This window comes from Falco peregrinus, chromosome 8 (assembly GCF_023634155.1).
Source record: "Falco peregrinus isolate bFalPer1 chromosome 8, bFalPer1.pri, whole genome shotgun sequence".
Classification (NCBI taxonomy): Eukaryota; Metazoa; Chordata; class Aves; order Falconiformes; family Falconidae; genus Falco; species Falco peregrinus.
The window spans coordinates 38,223,852-38,246,293 of NC_073728.1; the positions used below are offsets into that span (position 1 = coordinate 38,223,852).

The 22,442-nt window shown below is 36.5% G+C and overlaps 1 protein-coding gene across 1 annotated transcript in view; it reads right to left on the reverse strand.

Moving 5' to 3' along the window:
* LRP1B (LDL receptor related protein 1B) overlaps positions 1-22,442 on the reverse strand; it is a 471,012-nt gene that overhangs the window by 250,622 nt on the left and 197,948 nt on the right. Inside the window, exons 15-20 of the mRNA XM_027793849.2 lie at positions 21,743-21,868; positions 19,740-19,856; positions 14,735-14,815; positions 13,286-13,453; positions 11,215-11,397; positions 4,287-4,487 (exon numbers count right to left, since the gene is read on the reverse strand). Coding sequence (XP_027649650.2) covers positions 4,287-4,487; positions 11,215-11,397; positions 13,286-13,453; positions 14,735-14,815; positions 19,740-19,856; positions 21,743-21,868 — 876 coding nt within the window. The remainder of the gene's footprint in view (positions 1-4,286; positions 4,488-11,214; positions 11,398-13,285; positions 13,454-14,734; positions 14,816-19,739; positions 19,857-21,742; positions 21,869-22,442) is intronic.

A 22,442-nucleotide genomic window follows, 5' to 3' on the forward strand; every position in this document is an offset into this window, starting at 1 on the left:
TCATTCATTAATAATTAGAGCGTCCATACATGGTCCAAAGACCTTTATAGCTCCATCATCTTTGATAGTGACCAAAAGCTGATGTAGTGAAAAATAAGCATACTTTCCCAAATACTTCCCTTGCCTACAGATGCTTAAGCTTTCAGGGAGAAGGCTTCAAGTGTTAGTCCTATGTATCTGTATCAAAGCAACTTCTTTAAGAAACATGTACAAATAAGAAGTACAAATCAGGTTTTGTCCAATAAGAGCTACTAGACAATACTACTGCTGTGTTCTTTGTGTCAGTGGTCTTACATTATATTCTGCAGGTAATGTGATTTGCAAAGCTTGCTAAATGAATTCAAGGTGATTTGTGAACCTCTAAAGCATCTGAATTAAAAGCATGATAAATTGTGTCTGTGAGAAATTCTGTGACCTCTGGAGCAAAAAAGCACAGAACTGCTCCTTACCTCGTAGTACTACCGATATCCAGGGAATCAATGACAGAGCCAGACTGGTCCATTGTTGCCCTGGAACGCTGGCTTAACTTTTTTTTTTTTTTTTTTTTGTGTCTGTTCGTGTCTTTTAGTTATTTTGTTTGGTTCTATCAACTCTCTGAAAGTTTTGCTCACTTCTGATAAGATGTATAAAACACAAGTTTTCTACTATTGCAGAAGGATGAACTGAAGAATAATTACTTCCTTCCCAATTAAAACAAAATTAGAGTCCTTCTTGTAACAGTCCTTTATCCAGATTTCAAGTCTGTTATTTTGTGGCTTTTCTTTAATCATGGCAAAAAAAGAATCAAGCTCTACAATCCATCATGCAAACGTGTTGCCCAACAACCCATATTTGTCCTTCAGTTAATGCACAGGTACATTTGAAAACTAAAAAAAATAACAACTGCTGAAATACCTGCTGACTGATAACACACTGTCTAAAAGTTGCAATAACCGTTAAAAACCAAGCTTCGCTCTATATAATAGTAGCCAACAGGATACAGGTGTCATAATGGGCTACTACTTGTAGGAAGATAATTGTCCAAACAGACACAGTACAGAAATAATATAAGCTAACTTATGTTATAATTTCTTTCACCTGGAGTCTAGAGAGCACAGGATTCATAAGCAGCTCTCAGAAGATTTAGGTCTACAACATAATCTTACCATATTCCAGAAGAACGCTGAATTTAAGATCCTCTTACAGTACAGTGTGCAGACCAACAGAGATTAAAAATCTCTCTGCAATATTCTGCAGCAGCTGTTGCCCAGCCAGTGAAATCTACCTTCTATGCTAAGCAACTGCACTAGCCCAGTGCAGGATCTCCTAATAAAGATAGATCCTAGAGGATGAAAATGCTTGTAAACATCTCCAAATGCTTTGTAACAGGATGCTGGAGATTGTAAAACATTTTATGCAAAGCAAGGTCAGTGAGGGGAAGGCAAGTTGTTGATACACTACAAAAGAATTATATTATTGTCTAAATTTTTCCTACAAATCATGTTTCACTTCTGTCCTGGTTTCAGCTGGGATGGAATTAATTATCTTCTTAGGAGCTAGTACAGTGCTGTGTTTTGGCTTTGATGTAAGCCTTTCCAGTTCCTCAGGCCTTGCTAGCAAAAAGGCTGGAGACGCACAAGGAATTAGGGGGGACAAAGCCAGGGCAGCTGCCCCTAAACAGCCAAAGGGGTATTCCATACCATGGGAGATCACGCCTCGTATATATACCTGGGGGAGCTGGCTGGGGCAGGCAGATCATTGCTTGGGGACTGGCTGGGTATCGGTGGAGGGCGGTGAGCAATTGCATTGTGCACCACGTGTTCCTTTCTTCCTTTCCCTCTGGATGTTATTCTTTGCCCTCCCCTTTTCATTATAACTGTTACTGTCAACATTGTTGTTATTGTTCTTTCATTTTTATTCTATTTCAACTATTACATTTTTCTTATCTCAATCCTCAAGTTTTAAGTTCCTTTACAACTCTCCTCGCCATCACTCTGGGTGAGAGGGCAGTGAGCGAGTGGCTGCGTGGTACTTAATTACCAGCTGGGGTTAAACCACGACAACTTCTTATTCCTTAAACTATCAATATAGTACAATACTATTGCTATAGTATTGTAAGTTCTTTTGAAATGTAGTCATTTTAGCTTTACAGATATTTTATAATAATTCAATTAGGTTATCTCTTATACTTCTGTCAGATTTAGAAAATCATTTTCATATTTTTACTGAACACAGTTTTGCTGAGATAACCCACGTTGTCTGATAGGCCATGAAATCTTTTCAACACTACCAAACACTGACACATCACTCCCCCAGTCATCCCAATGCACTTTTTCATGAACTCTTGACACAGCATTCTATCAACTCACTGGCATCACGGAGAGGTGGTGGGACAGCTCCTGTGACTGAAGTGTTGGAATGGAAGGATCCAGGGTCTTTAGGAAGGACAGGCCATGGAGATGAGGAAGGGTGTCACCCTCTATGTCAGTGACCAGCTGGAGTGCACAGAGCTCCACCTGGGGATGGACAAGGAGCCAACCGAGAACTTATGGGTCAGGATTCAGGAGAGCAGGAAGAGGTGAGATTATAATGAGGGTCTACTACAGGCTACCCAGCCAAGAAGATTAGGTCCTCTATAGGCAGATAGGAGAAGCCTCACATCACAAGCCCTGGTCCTCATGGTGGATTTCAACCACACAGATATCTGTTGGACGGGATAACACTGCAGCGCAGAAGCAATCCAGGAGGTTCTCAGAATGCATTGATGGTAGCTCCTCCAAGTAACAGAGAAGCCAACAGGGAGAGGGGCTATGCTGGACCTTGTTCTCACCAAAAGAGAGCCTGGTGGGGAATGAAAAGCTCAAGGGCAGCCTTGGCCACAGTGACCATGAAATGATGGAATTCAAGAGCCATAGGGCAGCGAGGAGGGTGCACAGAAGGTCACTATCCTGGACTTCAGGAGAGCAGGCTTTGGCTTCCAAGGAGCTGCTTGGTAGAGCACCATGGCATAGAGCCCTGGAGGGGGCCCAAGAAACTGGTTAATAGTCAAGGATCACCTCCTCCAAACTCCAGAGCAATGCATGCCAACAAATGGCTTGATGTCCAAGTGGAGACTAGTGACAACTGGCATTCCTCAGGGGTCAGTATTGGGACGGGCGTTGTTCAGGATCTTTTTTGGTGATGTGGACACTGGGATGGAGTGCACCCTCAACAAGTTTGCTGATGACAGCAAACTGTGTGGTGTGGTCAACATGCTGGAGGAAGGGATGCCATCCACAGGGATCTTGACAGGCTTGAGAGGTGGGCCTGTGGGAACCTCATGAAGTTCAACAAGGCCAAGTGAAAGGTCCTGCACATGGGTCAGGGCAATCCCAAGCAGAAATGCCAGCTGGGTGGGAAGATGGACTGAGAGCAGCCCTGAGGAGAAGGACCCGGGGGGGTGTCAGTGAATAAGAAGCTCAGTATGACCCAGCAACATGCATTTTCAGCCCAGAAAGCCAACTGTACCCTGGGCTGGATAGAAGTGAGGCCAGCAGGGTGAGGGAGGTGATCCTCCCTCTCTTCTCCTGTGAGACCCTACGTGGAATACTGCATTCAGCTCTGGCGCCCCCAACATAAGAAAGACATGGACCTTCCGGAGTGAGTCCAGAGGAGGCCATAAAATACCTAAAGGGGCCTACAAGAAAGCTGGAGAGGGACTTTATACAAGGGCATGTTGCGATAGGACAAGGAAGAATGGTTCTAAAGAGGAAAAAGTTAGATTTATATTAGACATAAGGGAAGAAATTCTTTATTGGGAAGGTGGTGAAGCAACGGAACAGGTTGCCCAGATAATCCGTGGATGCCCCATCCCTGCAAGTTCTCAAGGCCAGGCTGGGAAGAGGCTTTGAGCAACCTGGGCTGGGGGGGGGTCCCTGCCCATGGCAGGGGGTTGGAACTAGATGGTCTTTAAGGTCCCTTAAAACCCGACCGTTCTATGACATGAACTCATGTTTTTGTAGTTGGACAGAACTGCAAATTAGCTTAAATCCTTTCATGTATACCAAAGACATATTAAATTGTTTATCTCAAGGGGTATGTAAGAAGGTTAGTAAATGAAATACTTATCTAAGGAACTATGTTTTCCCCTATCTGAAGTAAACTAATATTTTAAGCACAAACCCAGTATATTTTACATTAAATAAAAATCCTCACATAGGCTATTGTGATAAAATTTCAGTAAGATTAACCTGACAACTGTCTTTTAACAAAAAAGTATTGCTGTAGACAATATACAAAATGATCAGGAAAATGTGTCTAAAAAGTACCACAAAGATCGCCTTCATCAGATCCATCAGGACAATCTCTTCTCCCATTGCAGAGCTTCTCAGGCTGTAGGCAGATGGAGGTATCATTAGCACAAGGGTATTTTGGTGGTCCACACATATAGCCCTCGCAATTATCCTCATCAGACTGATCCTCACAATCAATATCGCCATCACATAGCCACGCTTTGCTAATGCATCTCCCTTGGAGAAAAGAGACAATAAACAGGAAATCAGACTGGAAGCAAACTTTAGAAAAAACCTTCAGTAACATTACACAGATACATTTTTCTTATTATGTTTCTCTATTAATAGTACCTTCCGCTTATGTGAGCAGAAAGATACCAACTTGTACTCTGAAGTATCATCCACATCAATGCTGACAGTCTAATTTTCCAAACAACATCAATCCTAATCATTTTGATGCTAAACAGAAGTGCATACATGCAGGATACAGCCTCATAATATGTTCAATATACCAAATTACACTAAGATGTTTAAATTTTTTTTTTTTTTTTAATTCTGCTTTTCGTCATCTCTCTTAACCTTTACCTTCTACTCCAAACAGCCTTCCACAGGAGCAATGTTTCAATGTATGACTTTCTATTAGCATGCATTTGAGAAAAAAAAAAAATAATCTTTCTAGGAATTATACACAATACCTTCCCAGATTGTCAGATGAATGATCATCTTTTAGACAAGTAACTACAACAGATCAAATTCCTTACTTAACTTCAGTTTTATCAAACCAGCACTCAGATAATTTCCTTCACTCCTCAAAAGGAGGCAAAAAATTTTCCACTTTTGTGCTGACCATTACTGTTTAGAGACACAAGACAGTCTCCTGATTGAGAAAGGGGCTTTGGTCTTTAGGAAGCATACTGGCATTAAGTTAGAATCACCCAAGCCAGGTGTTTTAATAGGTGAAAAATAACCAGGATTGTGAATGCTACCACTTACAAGTATGTGTGTTTGTGTTCTTATCCCAAACTTTTTTCCAATTCTCAAGCACAAAGTTATTAGTTATTAGTTGCTAGCTACAACCAGTAGGGGTTAGTTGAAAATTTTGGCAACACCTAGACTGAACAGAAGCGGCATGTACTTTGTTCTCCAATTAACAAAGAAATAACAGGAAGAATCATTGGCTAGGACTGTGCTTCTGCCTATAAACTACTTTGGTAAAGAAAATCAGGCTGGGATGGGAAAAAAGAAGATACTAGAAATGTCTGAATCCATTGACAGCAATGCTGGTGGACTCCCAGGGACTGACTGGTGATGCCTGAGACTACTAACTGCAAACTGTTGTACAGCACAAACTGACACGACTTACTGCCCACCCTTCCTAGTTTAGCAGTGATCTTCCCAGCAGGAAACTGAGATCGATTACAACTTTGTGGGGGAGGCAAGCAAGTGAGTGTGTGAAATAATCAACCAGGGTAAAACTCTAATATTGCTGGTTCTTTAATACACCTCAGTGTCAAGCCTGCAACAACCTGTCTTTTATTCTGCACCAACTATGACATGTTTCAATATAAAATCACCTCAAAAGAGATTCTGTACTGTTGTTCACACAGAGTAACAACTGTTCCTAACTGTAACTCCACTGTTTGTCATAATACAATAGCAGATTTCAATTTCCTTTAAAAGAAGTATTTCATTAAGATTAGCATAATGATTTTTATTTAATATTAAAGTCCTCTTTTAATGGTAACAGTGCCTGGTGCCGACATCTTCACAGAAGAACAATGAAAAAAAAAAAGTTTCTGCAGCACTCACAAGGGAAAAAGCAAGAAGTGAAACTTCAGGATTACCGTACGGTGACTGTCATTTCAAAGAACAGAATATAATTTTACCAGTGCAAAATCACCCAGAAAACTTAAAACAGGGAGTGGGGTAAATTAGAATTAAAAGCATTCACTATTTTATATACTGGGAAAAGTCCCAAGTATCCTACACTGAAAAAACAGAATTGCACAGACACGAGGAAACAAAGTTGTATGCATGACACGTATGCAGTTTTTTTCATTACATGCGATCATAAGTGTTTTTTAAAAAGTGTCCATATTCTTTATTATCTTGAAATGATCATTGATTTTACATATTATAACACAGCAGTAGAAGGAAAGCTAATGGAAAACACCAGTGTCAAGCAAACTAACAAGATCCTAAAGTAAATTGATGTTGCTTCCAGCAGAGCTACTAATCTGGTTCTTAATCTTTTATACATACAAATGTTTACAGAGAAAACCAGTTTTCCTGTCTTTCTCTTACATTAATGAAGATAAGTTTTATAATAAAAGATTCATCTTCCACTACAATAGCTATGACACGATCTTGAACTGAATATACTTGCAAAGAATTAATCTTTGCCAAAGTTCTAAAGAAATTGACTTAATGAAGTATTATTAACTGTCGTGAAATCATTACGTAAAATTCACTGAAGTATTTTTGCTTTATTGCCCCTTATTGAAACCCAAATTTTTTGTTTCCAGGAACTTTTTAAATGAAATTCCATCATAAATCAATTGCCTCAATGGATATATCTGTTCTTTTCCATAGCCTTTTTTTTTTTTTTTTTTAACAGAAAAGACATGTAAAGTAGTGAATCAGAAGTTCTAAAGCAGTAAGTACATGTGAAAGCCTGATCTAAATGCTGCTCTAACATTTCCTAAAAATATTAGGAAGTACAACAGAATCAACTTTTTACATACGGTTCAGTCTTTGTTGGGATGCTGAGTCCAGGAAGTCTCTTAACTGATTATATATTCAACTGTAGGAAAACTGTACTGGTGGAGCAATAATTGCATTGTTTCCTCTTACAGTTAATTCTTACTGCCTAAAGCTGTCATGCCTTCTATAGAATGGACTCAAACTAATTACCATCAAAACAAAAGAATGTTCAAATCTGACACATTTAACAAAATGTTGTGATGGTCAATGATCTTGCTTGTCCTGCAGAATATACCTGAGACTTAAACCAAACTACACTGTTTCAAGAGCACAGTAATTTCTGGCACTGAAAACCTTTTATGAGAAAGCAGATATTTATAAATGTCTCCTGGATGACACAGAAGAAAAATATTTCAGGGCCTAAAGAAGACAGCTGTTACCACAGAACACAATGAATGTGCTCATACCATGAACTGAGGATAAAACTAGTATTAAAACAACATATATAATTTTCTCATTTACTTGCTGTGGCAGTTTTTTATTTGAATTTTTAATGTTAACTGAATCCACCCGCTCCAATCAGAAATTTCATCATTCTGAACCATCATTATGTTCAAAAAGGTTATTAAAGTAGTTGTACAAGATGTGCAGCTCTAAAGATCTAAAAGTGAGAGATGAGACAGAGCAGGCAGGGAAAGTGGAAGTAACACTGGTGAACCCACCTTATGACCAATACCTTTTCCACCCAACCTTTGAAATTCTCCATGTGTCTCATTCTTATGTTTTTACTAAATCTTAGCCTCTTTCAAAACTCCTCTGAAGTCGTATCTCCACAGTAACCCTTTCTTCCTGATGAGCCCTTACAGAATCTATCTCTAGGGCAGCCCTACCAATTTCCTCATCATCATCTTTCTCAGAAATGCTTCCTTCTCAGCCTTCCTCAGCATTCACTTCTCTCCATTGTTCTCTACGTGTCACATACCTACATCTTGACTCTTATACGCCCTCGCTCTCCTCCTGTATCACTGTGATGACCGCGTGACTTCATTTCCCATGTACTTTCCATATTCTCCAATCCAAAGAAAACCTACTTCTTCCCTCATTTTTTCCCCTTCCAATATATATACATGTGAGAAAAAAGAAGTATAAAATAACAGTCCACAGGGTAGCATTAAAAATAGCAAAATACAACATTAACTGCTTCTTGAAAGCAATATAAGCAGTATGAGAAATACACATTACAATTCAGATCTACTGCTTACTAAACTAAAGTATTCATGGCTCTTTTGCATTTGTCTTCACAGAAGTACTTGATTATGATCATTGCAGTAACTGTATGACTTTTTAAGCGAGATCGCACAGATTCTGCTCCTGGTCCAGTACTACTAATTGCAAAGTAGGGAGATGGAAAAAAAAGGATAGATTTATATAGTACATAAAAGTGAGTTGAAGTACGTGCCTGTAATAATTTTTGGAAGACAGAATCATAATTTAAAATAGGAAGCTGGATCTATCACTAATCTAATTTAGCCTAGTCTAATTTAAAAGAAGTGTAATTTAATTCAAAAGCAGAAAATAACTGGCTAGAAGAAGCTCAACAGTAGTCCATCTCAATCAGGCAGTTACTGCATCTCGTATCTTACTGCTGAGCAAACTAATATATTTTTCATGACACGTGAGCACAAACAACCATGTGATGTTCTTGAAAAAATTAGAAACTTCATTCTTAAATATGTTAAGTCGACTGCCCTCCAGCATTTTGGCTGACTTTGGATACCATAACTCAAGAACTGCACAGGTCCGACAGTTCCAGCAAGACCAACAAAAATACTAAAGGTTTAAAAAAATAAAATAAAAAAAAAAGAATACATGCAAGGGGAAAAAAAATGTACTTGTTTATTCAAAAAATTATGTGGCTAAGGAGACGTATGACAGAAGTCTTTCCATATTTGAAGGATTTTTATACTGGTGAAAAGATGAAGACAATCAACTAAGCTTCCAGCAAAGATTCAGATGACTTACTAGGAAGAAGTGTTCAACTATTGGAGGCAAATTACTAAAAGCTATCTATGTAAATTACAGAACACCCTCTCTGCTGGATCTTCTTAAGTGCGTATCAGAAAAGGCACTGGATAAGACTGGTTCTTGAGATCACCATTAATCTAACCAGAAAAATCACGTTTGGCTGAAGGCTGACAAATGCTGTAATTGTAATATGACACTCAGCCCTTTGGCATTATGACAGATAAACCAGAGCCAACAAAAACTACAGGAAGGAAAGACTCTCCAGCTACTATTTATAGCCACAGAACAAAAAAGCAAGCAAAAAAAAGTGGGCAGTAACATTTCACTATTACTGTTCTCACCAACTGTCATTTCCCTCAAAACTTACTGAAGGTTTCACTTCCCCCAATACACACGCTCCTACATATTCGGTGTTAGAAATGCACCTATATGCCACCACCTAGCAATCTATAAGGGGAGAATTACCCATTTTGTCCTTATCTGAAACACTCTCATGAATGTGTAAGCCAGAGAGTATTAATTCTTTAGAATAATACACAGAGAAAATGTTATTTATTCTGAAATCTCAAAGGATCATGACAGAAACAATTTCATTTGGCATAAATTATTACTCATTTGTCCCACCATATGGAATTAAACTGAAAAGTAGCTGAAAAATACTGTGCTTTTGCTGTTTTCTGTTCCAATGCATTACTAACACACCTTCTCCAGAACAGCAGTCTTGCTCCTTCTAGGACTGATGGAAGTAAAATAGGAAAAGAAAAAAAAAATGGATTAAACTGCCACATCCTGAAGCGACGTCTTCACACAACCAACAAGCATGACTGCGTTTTCCTCTAAATCAAAGTCATATACCCTTGAATTCAGCAAATGTTTAAGGAACATATTTTTTTTGCTGTATTTATATGTGACAGGAAGAGAAGTCGCGTTTCATCCTTGGTCCTGTAGACTGAGACATTGCCCTCCTTGCGCATGACTGTAAACACAGGTAAGTGCATAATGAGGCAGCATAGTATGAGCAGTATGAGACCTTTTCCACATTTCAGCACTAGGAAAAAGGCAGTATGAAGCTGAAGTGTATTTCCTGTGTCAGGGTTTCTGTCAGTCTATGTCAGGAAACAGACCATTATACTAAAAGTGAATAATCCCTTTCTACGTATTGAAGCTATTTCATTTAACAGCTACTTGTTCTACAAATCTTTCTGGAAACTGTAAGAACAAAAAAGGTAATATTTTGTTTATAAATAAATATGGAATACTGAATTTCAGCTAGGGTTGATATGATTTCTATAACTTTAAAACCCCAGTAACAACAGACCTCCAAGCATTACTAAGACATTCTAAAGTAGATCATGTAATAAAAATCACACCATTTACACTGTAGATTTGAATAAAGTGTCTTACTGTATCCATACATATTCACAAATACTTTTGGACAGAGCTCACATAACTACACTGCAACACTTACCGTGCTTAGCTATAACACAGGCACTAGAATGGGTTCTCCTTTCCTGTAATAATTAAAGTTGACTAATAGCAACAATATTACTACTTACTATTTCCTGAATTAAATTTTGCTTTGAATATTATTTTACCCCTACTATTTCAATAAGCTTTAAAAGAAATTGTATAAAGATTAAAACAGTGCTGACATATATTATTTCTTCCTTAAGTGGACTGTGCCTTAAGAAAAAGTTCCATATAAGCATCATTTTGCAAAACGTCCTCATGTAAAGATTGCCACATTCTTTTTACATCTTTAAATGAAGTATACATAGCAAAATTTGATTTTAAACATTTTCAAAGAATGCATTTTTCTTCCAATATTGCGGCTCAGTTTCCACTGATGTAGTTCTAATTCTTTGAAGTCTTCTAGCTAATTACCTTACACTATTTCAATCAACTTACTTCTAGGGCCAATGATGGAAAACAGAAGACAGTACTGAGACTCTGAAGTACTATTAAGTGCTACATCTAAGTATTTGGTTTGATATACTGTCATATAGAACAGTTTCAGCTTTAAGCAATCTCAAAACCCATCCATTTTATATTGTAAATCAGAAAAGAGGTTAGGGGAAGTATATTAATATTTTTTTCCTGGTACAAGTACAATAAGTAAGATCATTTCAGTAGTATTAAACATTAAAAGCAGTATTCAAGTAGTATACATGTGATCAAATCACATAGGCACACAACACAAGTAAACGAGAACAAAACCTATCCGGCAAGTATATACCTGTACTCTTGCAAGAGAACTTTGTTTTTTCATCACATAGACGTATAGTTCCATTACAACCTTTTTCGTCACTACCATCTTCACAGTCCTTTTCTCCATCACAGCGCCACAACTCGGGAACACAGTTCCCATCAGGACTGCACTGAAATTCCTTCCCATTGCATCTTCCCAGAGAGGAAGTTTCTTAGGAAAAAACAACAACAAAAAAATTACACTGAATAATTTGCTCACATGAGTTTTTTCCATGCCAAGCCTACAATGACAATCCCCCTTCCCAACCGAAGCCAAAACCAGAGTTCCCAAGTATAACAGTCAAAACTCACTATTCCTTCCTTACTCATGACTTCAATGCAGGCATCAAACAAGCTCTTTCTTATCGTACTCATTCCCTTCACTCCCCCTTCCATCACAGGCTCAAGGTAAGTACCAATTTTTATTACTTTTTTTCCCCACAGCTGTCAGGTAGGAATGAATTTGGTGATGTAAGGAAGACCAAGGCTGACAAAGTTTTCGTGGTGCTTTGTTAACCCCACCTCTCACCCACAAACTACATTCCCTCCTCCTTTAGTCTCCTCTTTTTTCCAACAAGGTCCATTTCCTACTTCACAAAACATGAAAGGTCACACTGCTGCTCTGACACCTGCCTGGCTTGTGCTATTACAGCACCAGAAGGTTGGTTGTAGCTTTTCCATATTCCACAGCAATGAACTTCAGTTCAGCGCAGCTATGGGAATCAGTCTTGAATGTTTCAAAGCACAGTAATGATATGATTTTAATTATTCATCACATACTTAATTCTCCAAGTATTTTCTAGATGACGATCTTTTCAATTTTATCCTTGCCTTTCCTTTCTCAAACGATGACCACCGTGAATATTTAATAACATACTAATGGCAATAACATATACTTTTAAGTAATGATAAACTTACGCATTACTGTCCGTACCAAACAGTGTTATTTGAATAAATTCTTATAGCACGGTCCATAAATACAGAGTTTATTTTATTTAAAACAGCCTTGGTTTTGTTTGCTTTTTTTGTTGTTGGTTTTGTTTTTATTCCCCCCCCAAATAACCTGCATTGATGCATTCCATCATAAAACAAAAAGAAGTTGCTGGAAAGTGTGCATCACATAGCAGAGCAGGAGACAGAAGATGTATGAACTGACAATAGCTATGTAAAACAGGGCTATTTCAGAGACAGCAACGCAAATCCCAGTGTAACATGGTATTGTAAACAAAAAGGTAAAACAGGACTTAAAGGTCCATAATGGATGTGAAGAGTGGGAAAGTGATAATTCCAGACCAATTATTCTTATACAGACAAATAATAATTTTTGTAAAGACAAAAAACCCAAGGACTTTATACTACTCAGGCACAGCATTCTACTAATTCATATATTTGTATGAGGTCTGCAACTAGATTTAGAATAAAAACTCATTTAAAAAAGGTATAAAATCATGTACAACTACTTTGTTGTGGAAAAATCACTATGAGAAAAATATGAGGAAAAAAGCGCCCTTATTCTTATCTGATTCTTCTGTATCCTTTGCTACAAGCATCTTCCCCATCTCTCCCCAACCAAATAAACACAATGTATGGCATTTAATACAGAAAGTAGTTTGTTAAAACACTGTTGTACTTTGGTAACAGTACGGGGGGGGTGGGTGGGGAAGAAACAAGCCAAAATCTTGGATCATACAAAAATGAATGTATTATTGCATTAAAAAAGTCCAGAAAATATAAACACTAACTTCAAGAATGCTACTTACTGTCTCTTTATCTAGGCAGCATGTATATCTGTTAAAGGACAAACATCCCATTTAGCATAATTCAGTTAACTAAAACTACAAAACTTATCTCAGTATAATACCCATTTGGTTTTCAACTGTATTCTTCTTCTGTAATACACTTCTGTATTATCATATTACACTTGACATATTTTCCATTCCAACCTTTAGCAAGGTTAAAAGCATTTTCTCTTTTTCTATTGACTGAATATGGGCCCCGTGTATTTACAATAGTCTTTGAGTTTTAAAATGTGGGAAGAAGGAAAAAGGAAAACAACTAACCTGCCTTGCTGCAGTTTGTTTTGGTTTCATCACTGAAATCTCCACAGTCATTATCACCATCACATGCCCAATGACTTGGGATACATCTACCATTATAACATCTAAACTGATCAGCAGAACACGAGTGAATACACCCTAGTTCATCACTTCCATCACCACAGTCATCATCTGCAAATACCAATTTTAAAAAAAATATTTTAAAAGATAAAACATATCGATAAAAGATGTGAGGTGAAAACTATATTGCCAAAAAGGGAAGAGAAAAATCACATGCAGTAAATAAAATAGTATGCTTACTGTCATAAGGCATATAGTAAAATTATTTCTAATGCAAGTAATTCCTTAGGTCTATTTTATCAACAATACTGGACTCTGTCATTTTGGACAGTTTAACCCCATCACAGACACCAGCAAGCATCAGAAGGCTGTAGATTTTCTTTATTTCTTTAGTTGTGTGTAACTACACAGGCTTCCAAACACAGTGGGTTTACTTTATTCTCCGCGAATCATTAAGTTAGCTTACATAGTTAAGCAGAGCCACAAAGAGCTTCATATAAAACATGAAAACCTGATGTCAGAATTTCTTTTCAATAGTACTACAAATGTTGCTTCCATGTACTTGAAACAGCGCAAGGTGGAGAAAGACAGCAGCACATAAATAAGGGTGGAATGTAGTTTCTCATTACTCTAATGTTGTAGTCATTACAACAATCTTAGCGCAATTCCCGTAATTTGATGGTGATCATCAAGGGATGGAAAAGATACATGTGTTAGGCAAACGCTAAAGGATCTGCTTGGACAGAATTTCAGTGCGCTGCGATAAAGTGGCGAGTCTGTCCATTTACAGACATGAATTCCTGTCAGTCTCACAAAATTATAGTAACAGCAAATGCTATGGTGAATGAAGGACCAACCCAATGTTATTAGGACTGGCATGACATCACTCCCACATCAAAAGATCTGAGAGAATATTCATTTGAACAGCTGTCATTCAAAGATATAATCTTTCAGACAAAAGAAATAACTAAATTGTAAAGTCTTGCTAGCCTTACCTCTTGAGAGATGCTATTTATTAAATTGAACTTGACCACAAACAACAATAAATCAGATATTTCGGTCACTGGAACTATTTTTTTTTCTAAAAGTAGAAAATACTTCCACAAGCAATAGCTTAGTTTTTTTTTTAATAATGAAAGTGTACATCACACTTCATTCTACAGAATATACCATTTGTAACTACTACCACATCCACTGCATCATTCATTATATGAAGCTAAAATATTACTGCTTTCTAGGTCAGGTCAGTAATTTTAAAATAGCGTATTTATTTTCTGACCACTTACAAGCCAAACCAGCAATATCAGTCTCAGAGGAAAAGCACGACTATCAAAGCAGTATTTATGTAATATCTACCATACTTGTGTCAAATATAGAACATTTGATACTTGCCTGAATCACAGAGCCATTTGCTACTAATGCATCTTCCATTTTTGCATATAAATTGAGTTAGTGGTTCACATGTTGGGAATTCTGTGAAAGTGTTCAAAAAGAAATAAAAACTTTTTAATATATATCCTCTTTAGTAATAATCTTCCACCTTCCTATAGGCATAAGTTACACAAGTGTATTGGATCAAGCATTTGCAGCTGCCAGATACTTAATCAGGAGAGAAGAAATAGGTGAGACACCAAAAAGAGAGGGGATAAAAAAAAGGCTTTAAACTGTAAATAATAGTCCAAACCCTATACCTTCCTCAACATGGACCACTGAAATGCATTGTTCTGTGTCATACAACATGGTCCTATACTTCCATCAGATCAGGGCTGGTTTTGCTACTAAGCATGCTAATATATACAGCTATCAGGCTTGATGCCTGATACAAAACATATTTTCAATGTGTTTATATAAAAAAAGTTCTCCAATTGAAGTAGCATTGCCAGTAAAAGACAGGTAGACTACAAAATGAGAAGGTTAAGTTCCAAGCAAAAGAACAGCCAAGAAAAAATATTACTGTACACCAACACAATAAAATCCTAAAATTACAGTATCAGTATTTACAATCATTTTCTCTGAGCATTCCAGTAAAATCAGTAGAAAATGCAGACAATGTAATTCACGGATACTGATGTGTATTACACAGAGATTTGTTTTTGTAATTGTCCAATATGCTTCTGCACAGAATAACTTGACTTTTTTGAGACTGTCTTCTAAAAACAATGACATAACTAGGTACATGCATTCATACCACTAAGAAGTTAAACAACGCTTGTACCCATTACATTTGTAAAATTCCAGATATACTTGACAAAACCTGGCAATTTGTAGGAAACAATCTGAAAGTCTAACTCGAGTCAAAAAGAGTAAGAAGGAGCCTAAATTCTCTATGGCAGACCATCAAGAGAAGACAAGCAACGGATACTGAGTGCAAACCAAAGATGGCAACACAACCTGCCTGAACTGCTACTTAAAGGCAAGTTTGTCCTTCACTGAAGAATTTCAGGTTAAAGACACTACAAAGTACATCCGAAATGCAACAGAAATATCTAAAATGGTGTCTAGTCCACCAGCCGTACTCAAACTGCCATAGATCAGAACAAATCTGCGAGTGAGTTTGTTGTTAGGTTGCTCTAGCTACGTTGCATTGTTTTAGTGCTGTTAAAACTGAGACAGCAAACCTAAACATCACAGAGTTTTTGAGAACTAGGCCACATAATTAGTACTGGAGTTCTAGACACTTAAAATGTGCTACATGAATGTAAAATTTCCTTAGGACAAGAACTGAAATAGTCCTTGAAGTAAATAAATTTCTGACTTGGGTTTGTTGTCTCTTGCTGTCTTCAGTGCAGAAAATGTTCTAGTGAATTCTAAAACTTCTTTTTTTTGTCTTTTTTTTTTTCTTTATTTTTTGTCGTCTTTTTTTTTTTTTTTGGTTGTTTTTTTGTTTTTTAGTGAAGCTCAGGGCAAGTTTGGGCTTAAAAAAAGTAACACATGGAGCAACAAACCAAACCAGTTGCATCCAACAGGCAAATAAGGAGATTATCAGGTATACCATAAGACTGAAGTGATTATTCTGCTTCAACACAGAAAAGGGTGGGAAGAAATGTTGAGACTGATGACAACACTTTGTCAATTACTCCTAGGAATTTGGGGTTTTGTTTTGTTTTGGGTTTTTTTGTTAAATTTTTAAAAGGCTGTTTTTCTAGGGGGACACATTACAGTGAGAACAAAAAGTCTGTTTCAAGAAAACCGGCATGTGCCACTATGATGGTACTTAACTACAATATATGTCTTATGTGCTTCAAGCAAAGCTGAGAACAGTTTTTAATTTTGCTTATTAGCTGTTCAATAATTTCCCCACAATTTTAACTCACATATTAAACATAATTTTCCCCTTTTCCACACATGAATGCCTCCATGACTTTGTTTTATATTTATCTGTCTATCCAAGACCTGTCTAAAGAAACAGAAACTAATTAAAATGAATTGTGATTATCCTCATCACAACCAACATCCATCCTATGATTCTGAGCCCACCACAGCCTTTCCAATGATGTTTTGCAGTATCTCCAGTGTTTGCTTCTCATAGCCCCAGGCTCCACCATCACCCACAGTTCCCTTTCAGATCCTAGAGGAGAGGCACAATAGAATCACAGAACAGCCCAGGTTGGAAAGGACCTCAAAATATCACCTGGTCCAATCTTTAGAAAAGGTTTAAAGGAAAAATAATAATAATAATAATCTCACTTTTCCTATACTTGCCCTCATTGTCCCTATGGCATCCCCAGTACTCCTTTCCTATTTCATAGCAGAGAGATGCACATGCAGTAGTAGCTCATCCACAGCCATCCCTGAGCTGACTGACCTGCAGCACCCGTTTAATTCACAGCAAAGTCTCTCCACAACACAGACACCAATCTCCTTTCTCTCTGCTACCTTGCCACTTCTTTCACCCTTCTGTTATTGAGTGCAAATGGTATGACAACAAACTGATAAACAGATGGACAGAAAAAAAATGACCACAAGCTTTGTTTCCCTTAGGAAAGCAGTGGAAAAACTGAGGAGGGTCTCTTTCCAAATTTTCTTCAGGGATGTCATGCTTCTTAATAAACCTTGCCGTAACTTTAGAAAAAGCGTATGCATTATGATACCAGTATCATCATTGCAGTTCTGTTCACTGCAGCTATATGCCAATATAAGTATGCCTAAATAATTGAATCAATAAGAGCCAAAAGTTAATCATAGCTGAAGAATGGTACAGTTAAAAATCAATGATTTGTAATGGTAACAAAGCAAACCATGATTATACTGTTAAGATAAAACTTGTGCATACAAGAATTTTAAACTGTTTCATATAAGAAAATATATACTACTCATAGTTAAAAATATGCCATTAGCATGCCCATTAGCTATCATAATATGAGGCAGACTGAAAAATGAAGTATTTGACACATTTGCACAACCACAGTGCGTGAAGATAAAGAAGCAGGATTCAAAACCATGAAACATATGTAAAGTCTGGCCAAATTGAAAAACAGCAGGTGAAATAAATGCTGATTAGATGATCTGAAGAAATATTCCAGATCAGCTGACAGGATACCAAACAAAACACATGGTTAGAAATTACAAAGATTACATTAACATCTGTGTATTGATAAGGTGTCTGCGAACAAAGGTACAGCTAGTCAAGAAAAACTTTTAAAGTGCCAAGTGCCATGCTGTACTGTTGCAAAGAATGCTATAATTTTAAGAGATTGCAAAATATGACTCCACGGGCTGCACCTATTTTACCTATCTACACAACAGAATTTGATTTGAAGCATGGCATTTAGAAATCTACCTTAACAACATTCTCACTTTTACTCACATAATTATTTGATAAAAAATTAATGAAAATATGTCACATATTTTGAAGTAACTCATCAGATATCACTTAATGTCAATATAAAATCAGGGGTTTTTTTGTTTTCTATCACTATTTTATATCACTATTAAAGGAAGAAAAATGAAGGAAGTAATAAGGCAAGACAAAGCAGGTGAACATAACAACTATTTATGTGTAAAAATCCTGAAAAATCTTGAATACAGTTATTGAAGAAAAAGATGCTGAGAATTATATACGGACTTAAACATTAACAACGTAAATTTGACTACGAATATTAGCTAGTTGCCAGTCACAAATAAATAAACAAACTTAAAGGATTATGGATGAACAGAATTAACTGATTGGATCCTACATGTTGCCTTCCATAGATTCTCTGGTAATCTGGGTCCTGGAGATCTACGTTTACGGAACACAGGGCACCATTGCAACAGCCTATGACTTTTATTTATGCATTTACTTTCTATTTTTTTCCCTCACACTCCACTGTAATGCTTCAAAGGTATCAAGATTTTTGCAGAAAAACTTGTCAGTAAGAGCACTGTTAATAAGTCTATTGAAAAGGTTTACAGCAGTAAGAAGTTTCTAAAAAGAAGACCAAAAAAAAAGTAATGTTTTATCAACTACATTGCTGTCATAGTTTGATTGTGATTGAGAAACACTGTATTTTTACAACAGTGAATCAAACTAGAATATCAGCTACATCTGAGAAAAATACAGGTCTAACTACTAAGTATCCTAACAAGTACACTTTAGATTTTAATTGTTTTATGCACAACCTGTCACTTCATGTTTACATGGCTGATGCTAGTAAAACAGTCAGAATTCTTTCTTCAAAACTCTTGAAAAGTCATTTCAGATACATACCCTATTATATTATGACACATTAATTCATATTAGCAAGTCAAATATTATCACAAATATTCTAAACAGGGAACTCCCTGATAAAATGTTTTGCAGACAGCTCACTGACCCTTTTGCTCTCAGACTCACAGCAGTTACCTGTGACCTGCCAAACAGATGAAGGCAGTCATGCTGACTTATAAAAACCTTAATTGTTTGGAAGCAGCTGATTAGAATCCACCTCTCTTTGCAGTATCTCAGCAAAACAGCAATCAGCAGAGCTGCTGATAGTCTCTCACAATATAACCAAGACATGCTAATTCTCTTCTGCAAAATAGTGTCAAAATAACTTTCTATTCAGACTTGAAACAGTCTGATTTTACTGACATCTACGATATGCTGAGGGGGCCCACGTAAACAGGTATGAGGTTGAGATAAAAATCAATTTTTGAAGGTGACAGTATTTGATAACAGGCTGTAAATTATAACAGTGTTGATTGATCTGCATATTTGGTATTGTATTTTAAAACTCGTTAACAGAAAAGGAAGCCTTTGCTTTGGGTTTATTTACATCAAAGAGTTTGTATTAGCCATTTCACAACAAGTACTATCAGCTCATACAACAACAAAAAAGATACTCATACATTTTCTGTCAGTTCATGTGAAAAGAAATCCTTACATGTTTAAGTTTTTATAGAATAATTTAACTTTTTTCCCCAAAAGAAAACTTACCACAGGATGTCATTTCATCAGTTTCATCTCCACAGTCATCCTCCCTGTCACAAAGCCATGACGTTGGAATACAGCGTCCATTCCCACAAGAAAACTGGTCAACCTGACACGTTCTTGCTGTCAAGACAAAACACTCCAAAAATGCAAGGGAAATGGACTAAATCTGTAAGGTCACTCGGTACATGTCTATACGCAGAAGTTGCAAGTCTGGAGGGCATCTCCTAGCTGGCTGCACATTTTACCTGAGCTGATTAAACATCATTCACCTCCCTTGATTTCAGACAAAACTGAGATGCAGGACTGTGTTCTACCTCAGTTATGTAGAATTCTAAGTGGTTTCATCAACATATGAGAATATGAAATTTTATATGTAATTATACAAAACTGATTTTAGTGGTAGAAGAGCATTAACGTTTGAAAAAATAACTGTACTTGAAGTAAACAAAACACAAGGCATAGAAATGTCTAACTTAAAACTAGAATATTAACAAATTGTATTTCATAACATAAACAATGATCTAGTGAAACTCCTGTCTACACAGAAAAATGGTAATAAGCATGGGGGTGATGTGCCTGGCCTCAGTGATCTTAGAATCTTTGTCTTTGCAAATACACAACTATATTGATCCATTAAAGGAAATTATGTATGTCTGTCTTCTGAAGAAATAAAGATCACTATAAAAAAAAAATCATGCTGTGTAACTATATACATTACTTTGAAAGCTGATGAGCACTAAAACTTCAATAAAAATCTACCACATAAAACTGCCATTACTTACAGTTTTGCTTATTCAAAATGTGAAGCCAGAACTTCAATGCCAGTGATAGTGCCACAGATTTGGATTCCAAATTTAAGCTTTTAGAATTCATCTATATGTGATTCCACACTTTTAAACAAAATTGCTGATACATCAGAAACCCCCAAAATCAAAAGTATTTTTGCATTTGGTATTCTCAATTACCATCTTCCTCTTTCTTCATAGAAAATACCAAAATGCAATAAAAGAATATAAGTTTTAAATATTTCAAATAAGTATTTTCTAAAACAGAAACAGTGTTTGCCACTGAAGGCAGAAGAGGAAAAACAAGAATACAAAACTCAACCCACAGCTAACTAACATAAGGATGAAAAACAAGGTCTTCAAATCAGAAATTTACCCTACAAGCAAACAGTCACATATCAAAGCATATCAAGATGTATTACAATCCACAACAATATGGCACAGGTGATATGGACACCACAGGTCTGCATCTGTGCTAAAATGCTTTTAGCCAAATCACACAAGTAAAAATCAGAACCACTTACTATATATGTAACAAAATTAAGTAAAGGAAAAAAGAGTTTGGGGAATATTTTAATAAACACTATAAGCTGTCTACCACTGCATTTCAGTTTTAAATAGTCATCAGCTGATTGATGCCTGATATTTTGTATTTCAGATACTTAATGACTGTTTTGTGTACTCTACCAACACTCACTAAACCACTTCCATATAAGCAACGGACACATTTGGAACTCCATGATTTATATCACTAGAATCTGTAAACAATCTTCATCTTGGTTTTTCTTTAAAAGTCCACTACACAGTTAATAACTTACAAATGAAAACAATTTCAAGGTACCAAGGGGAAAACTGAATAACTAATTATGCTTTTGCCAGCATAAAATATAATTTACTAGTGACATGGCACTCATCACAGCATGTTAACAAACAAAATTCTAGCTGCCAAAAGATTTAGCAGGGACAAGTTTGTACCTAAGCAGTGCTTTGACAGTCAACCCATATGGATAGATTAAGTGCTGAATTACTCTGCAATGCACAGTCAAGCATAAGGATTAAGTAAAATATAATTTGTATTCTAGCCTTAGCGGAATAAAAATCTGAAATAATTTTAAATGTCAATAATCAAATTACTGGTAGCAAACCAGTTCAGAGCAGTCTTGAACTGTTGATGGAATGGGAGTGAAAGAACTTGTAAGCAAAACCAAGTAAAATTTTTACCTGCACAGGTTTTATTTGATTCATCTTCATTATTACCACAATCATTAGCTCCATCACAAAGCCACCTTTTGGGAATACAGCGATTATTTTGGCACTTAAACTGATCATCAGGACAACTATGGTTGACTGGGGAGAGAAAAAAAAAAAAAAAAAAGTTGTTTTCTTAAGAAAATAATCAGAGAAACCCAGCTAAAAATAATACATTAAACATTTTCCCTGGTGATGCAGTCAGTATGGTTTTCTTGTACATATAATTTCCCTGATATAAAGATTGTTCAGGGAACCAGTCAATTAAAAAACATTGTATTGTTTAATTTCTCATCGCAGTACTGCATAGTAAAAATTCTCCTACTAGACTAGTGTCAATATGGAGATCCTCCTCTATTAGCTACTAAATAATAAAAGGTAGCAGCATTTTACAATGTTTCCTTAAAGAAAAATGTCCTCCATCCCATTTTATCAATATGATGAAGTTTGCAAACTGAAGTGCACATAAACAGAGGAAAACACCAAAGGGAAACGATGCAAGTTGTAAAGTGCATATCCAAAATATTATACCACAGCAAGCAGAGATTTGAGCAGGTTATAAAATGCTTCTAAAATGATCCACATTACTGTCAATGGCCACATACTGATCTGCTGTTTAGTTACCATGAAATTGTAGGTGTCAAACAGTGAAATATGCAAGACAGTGTAAAAC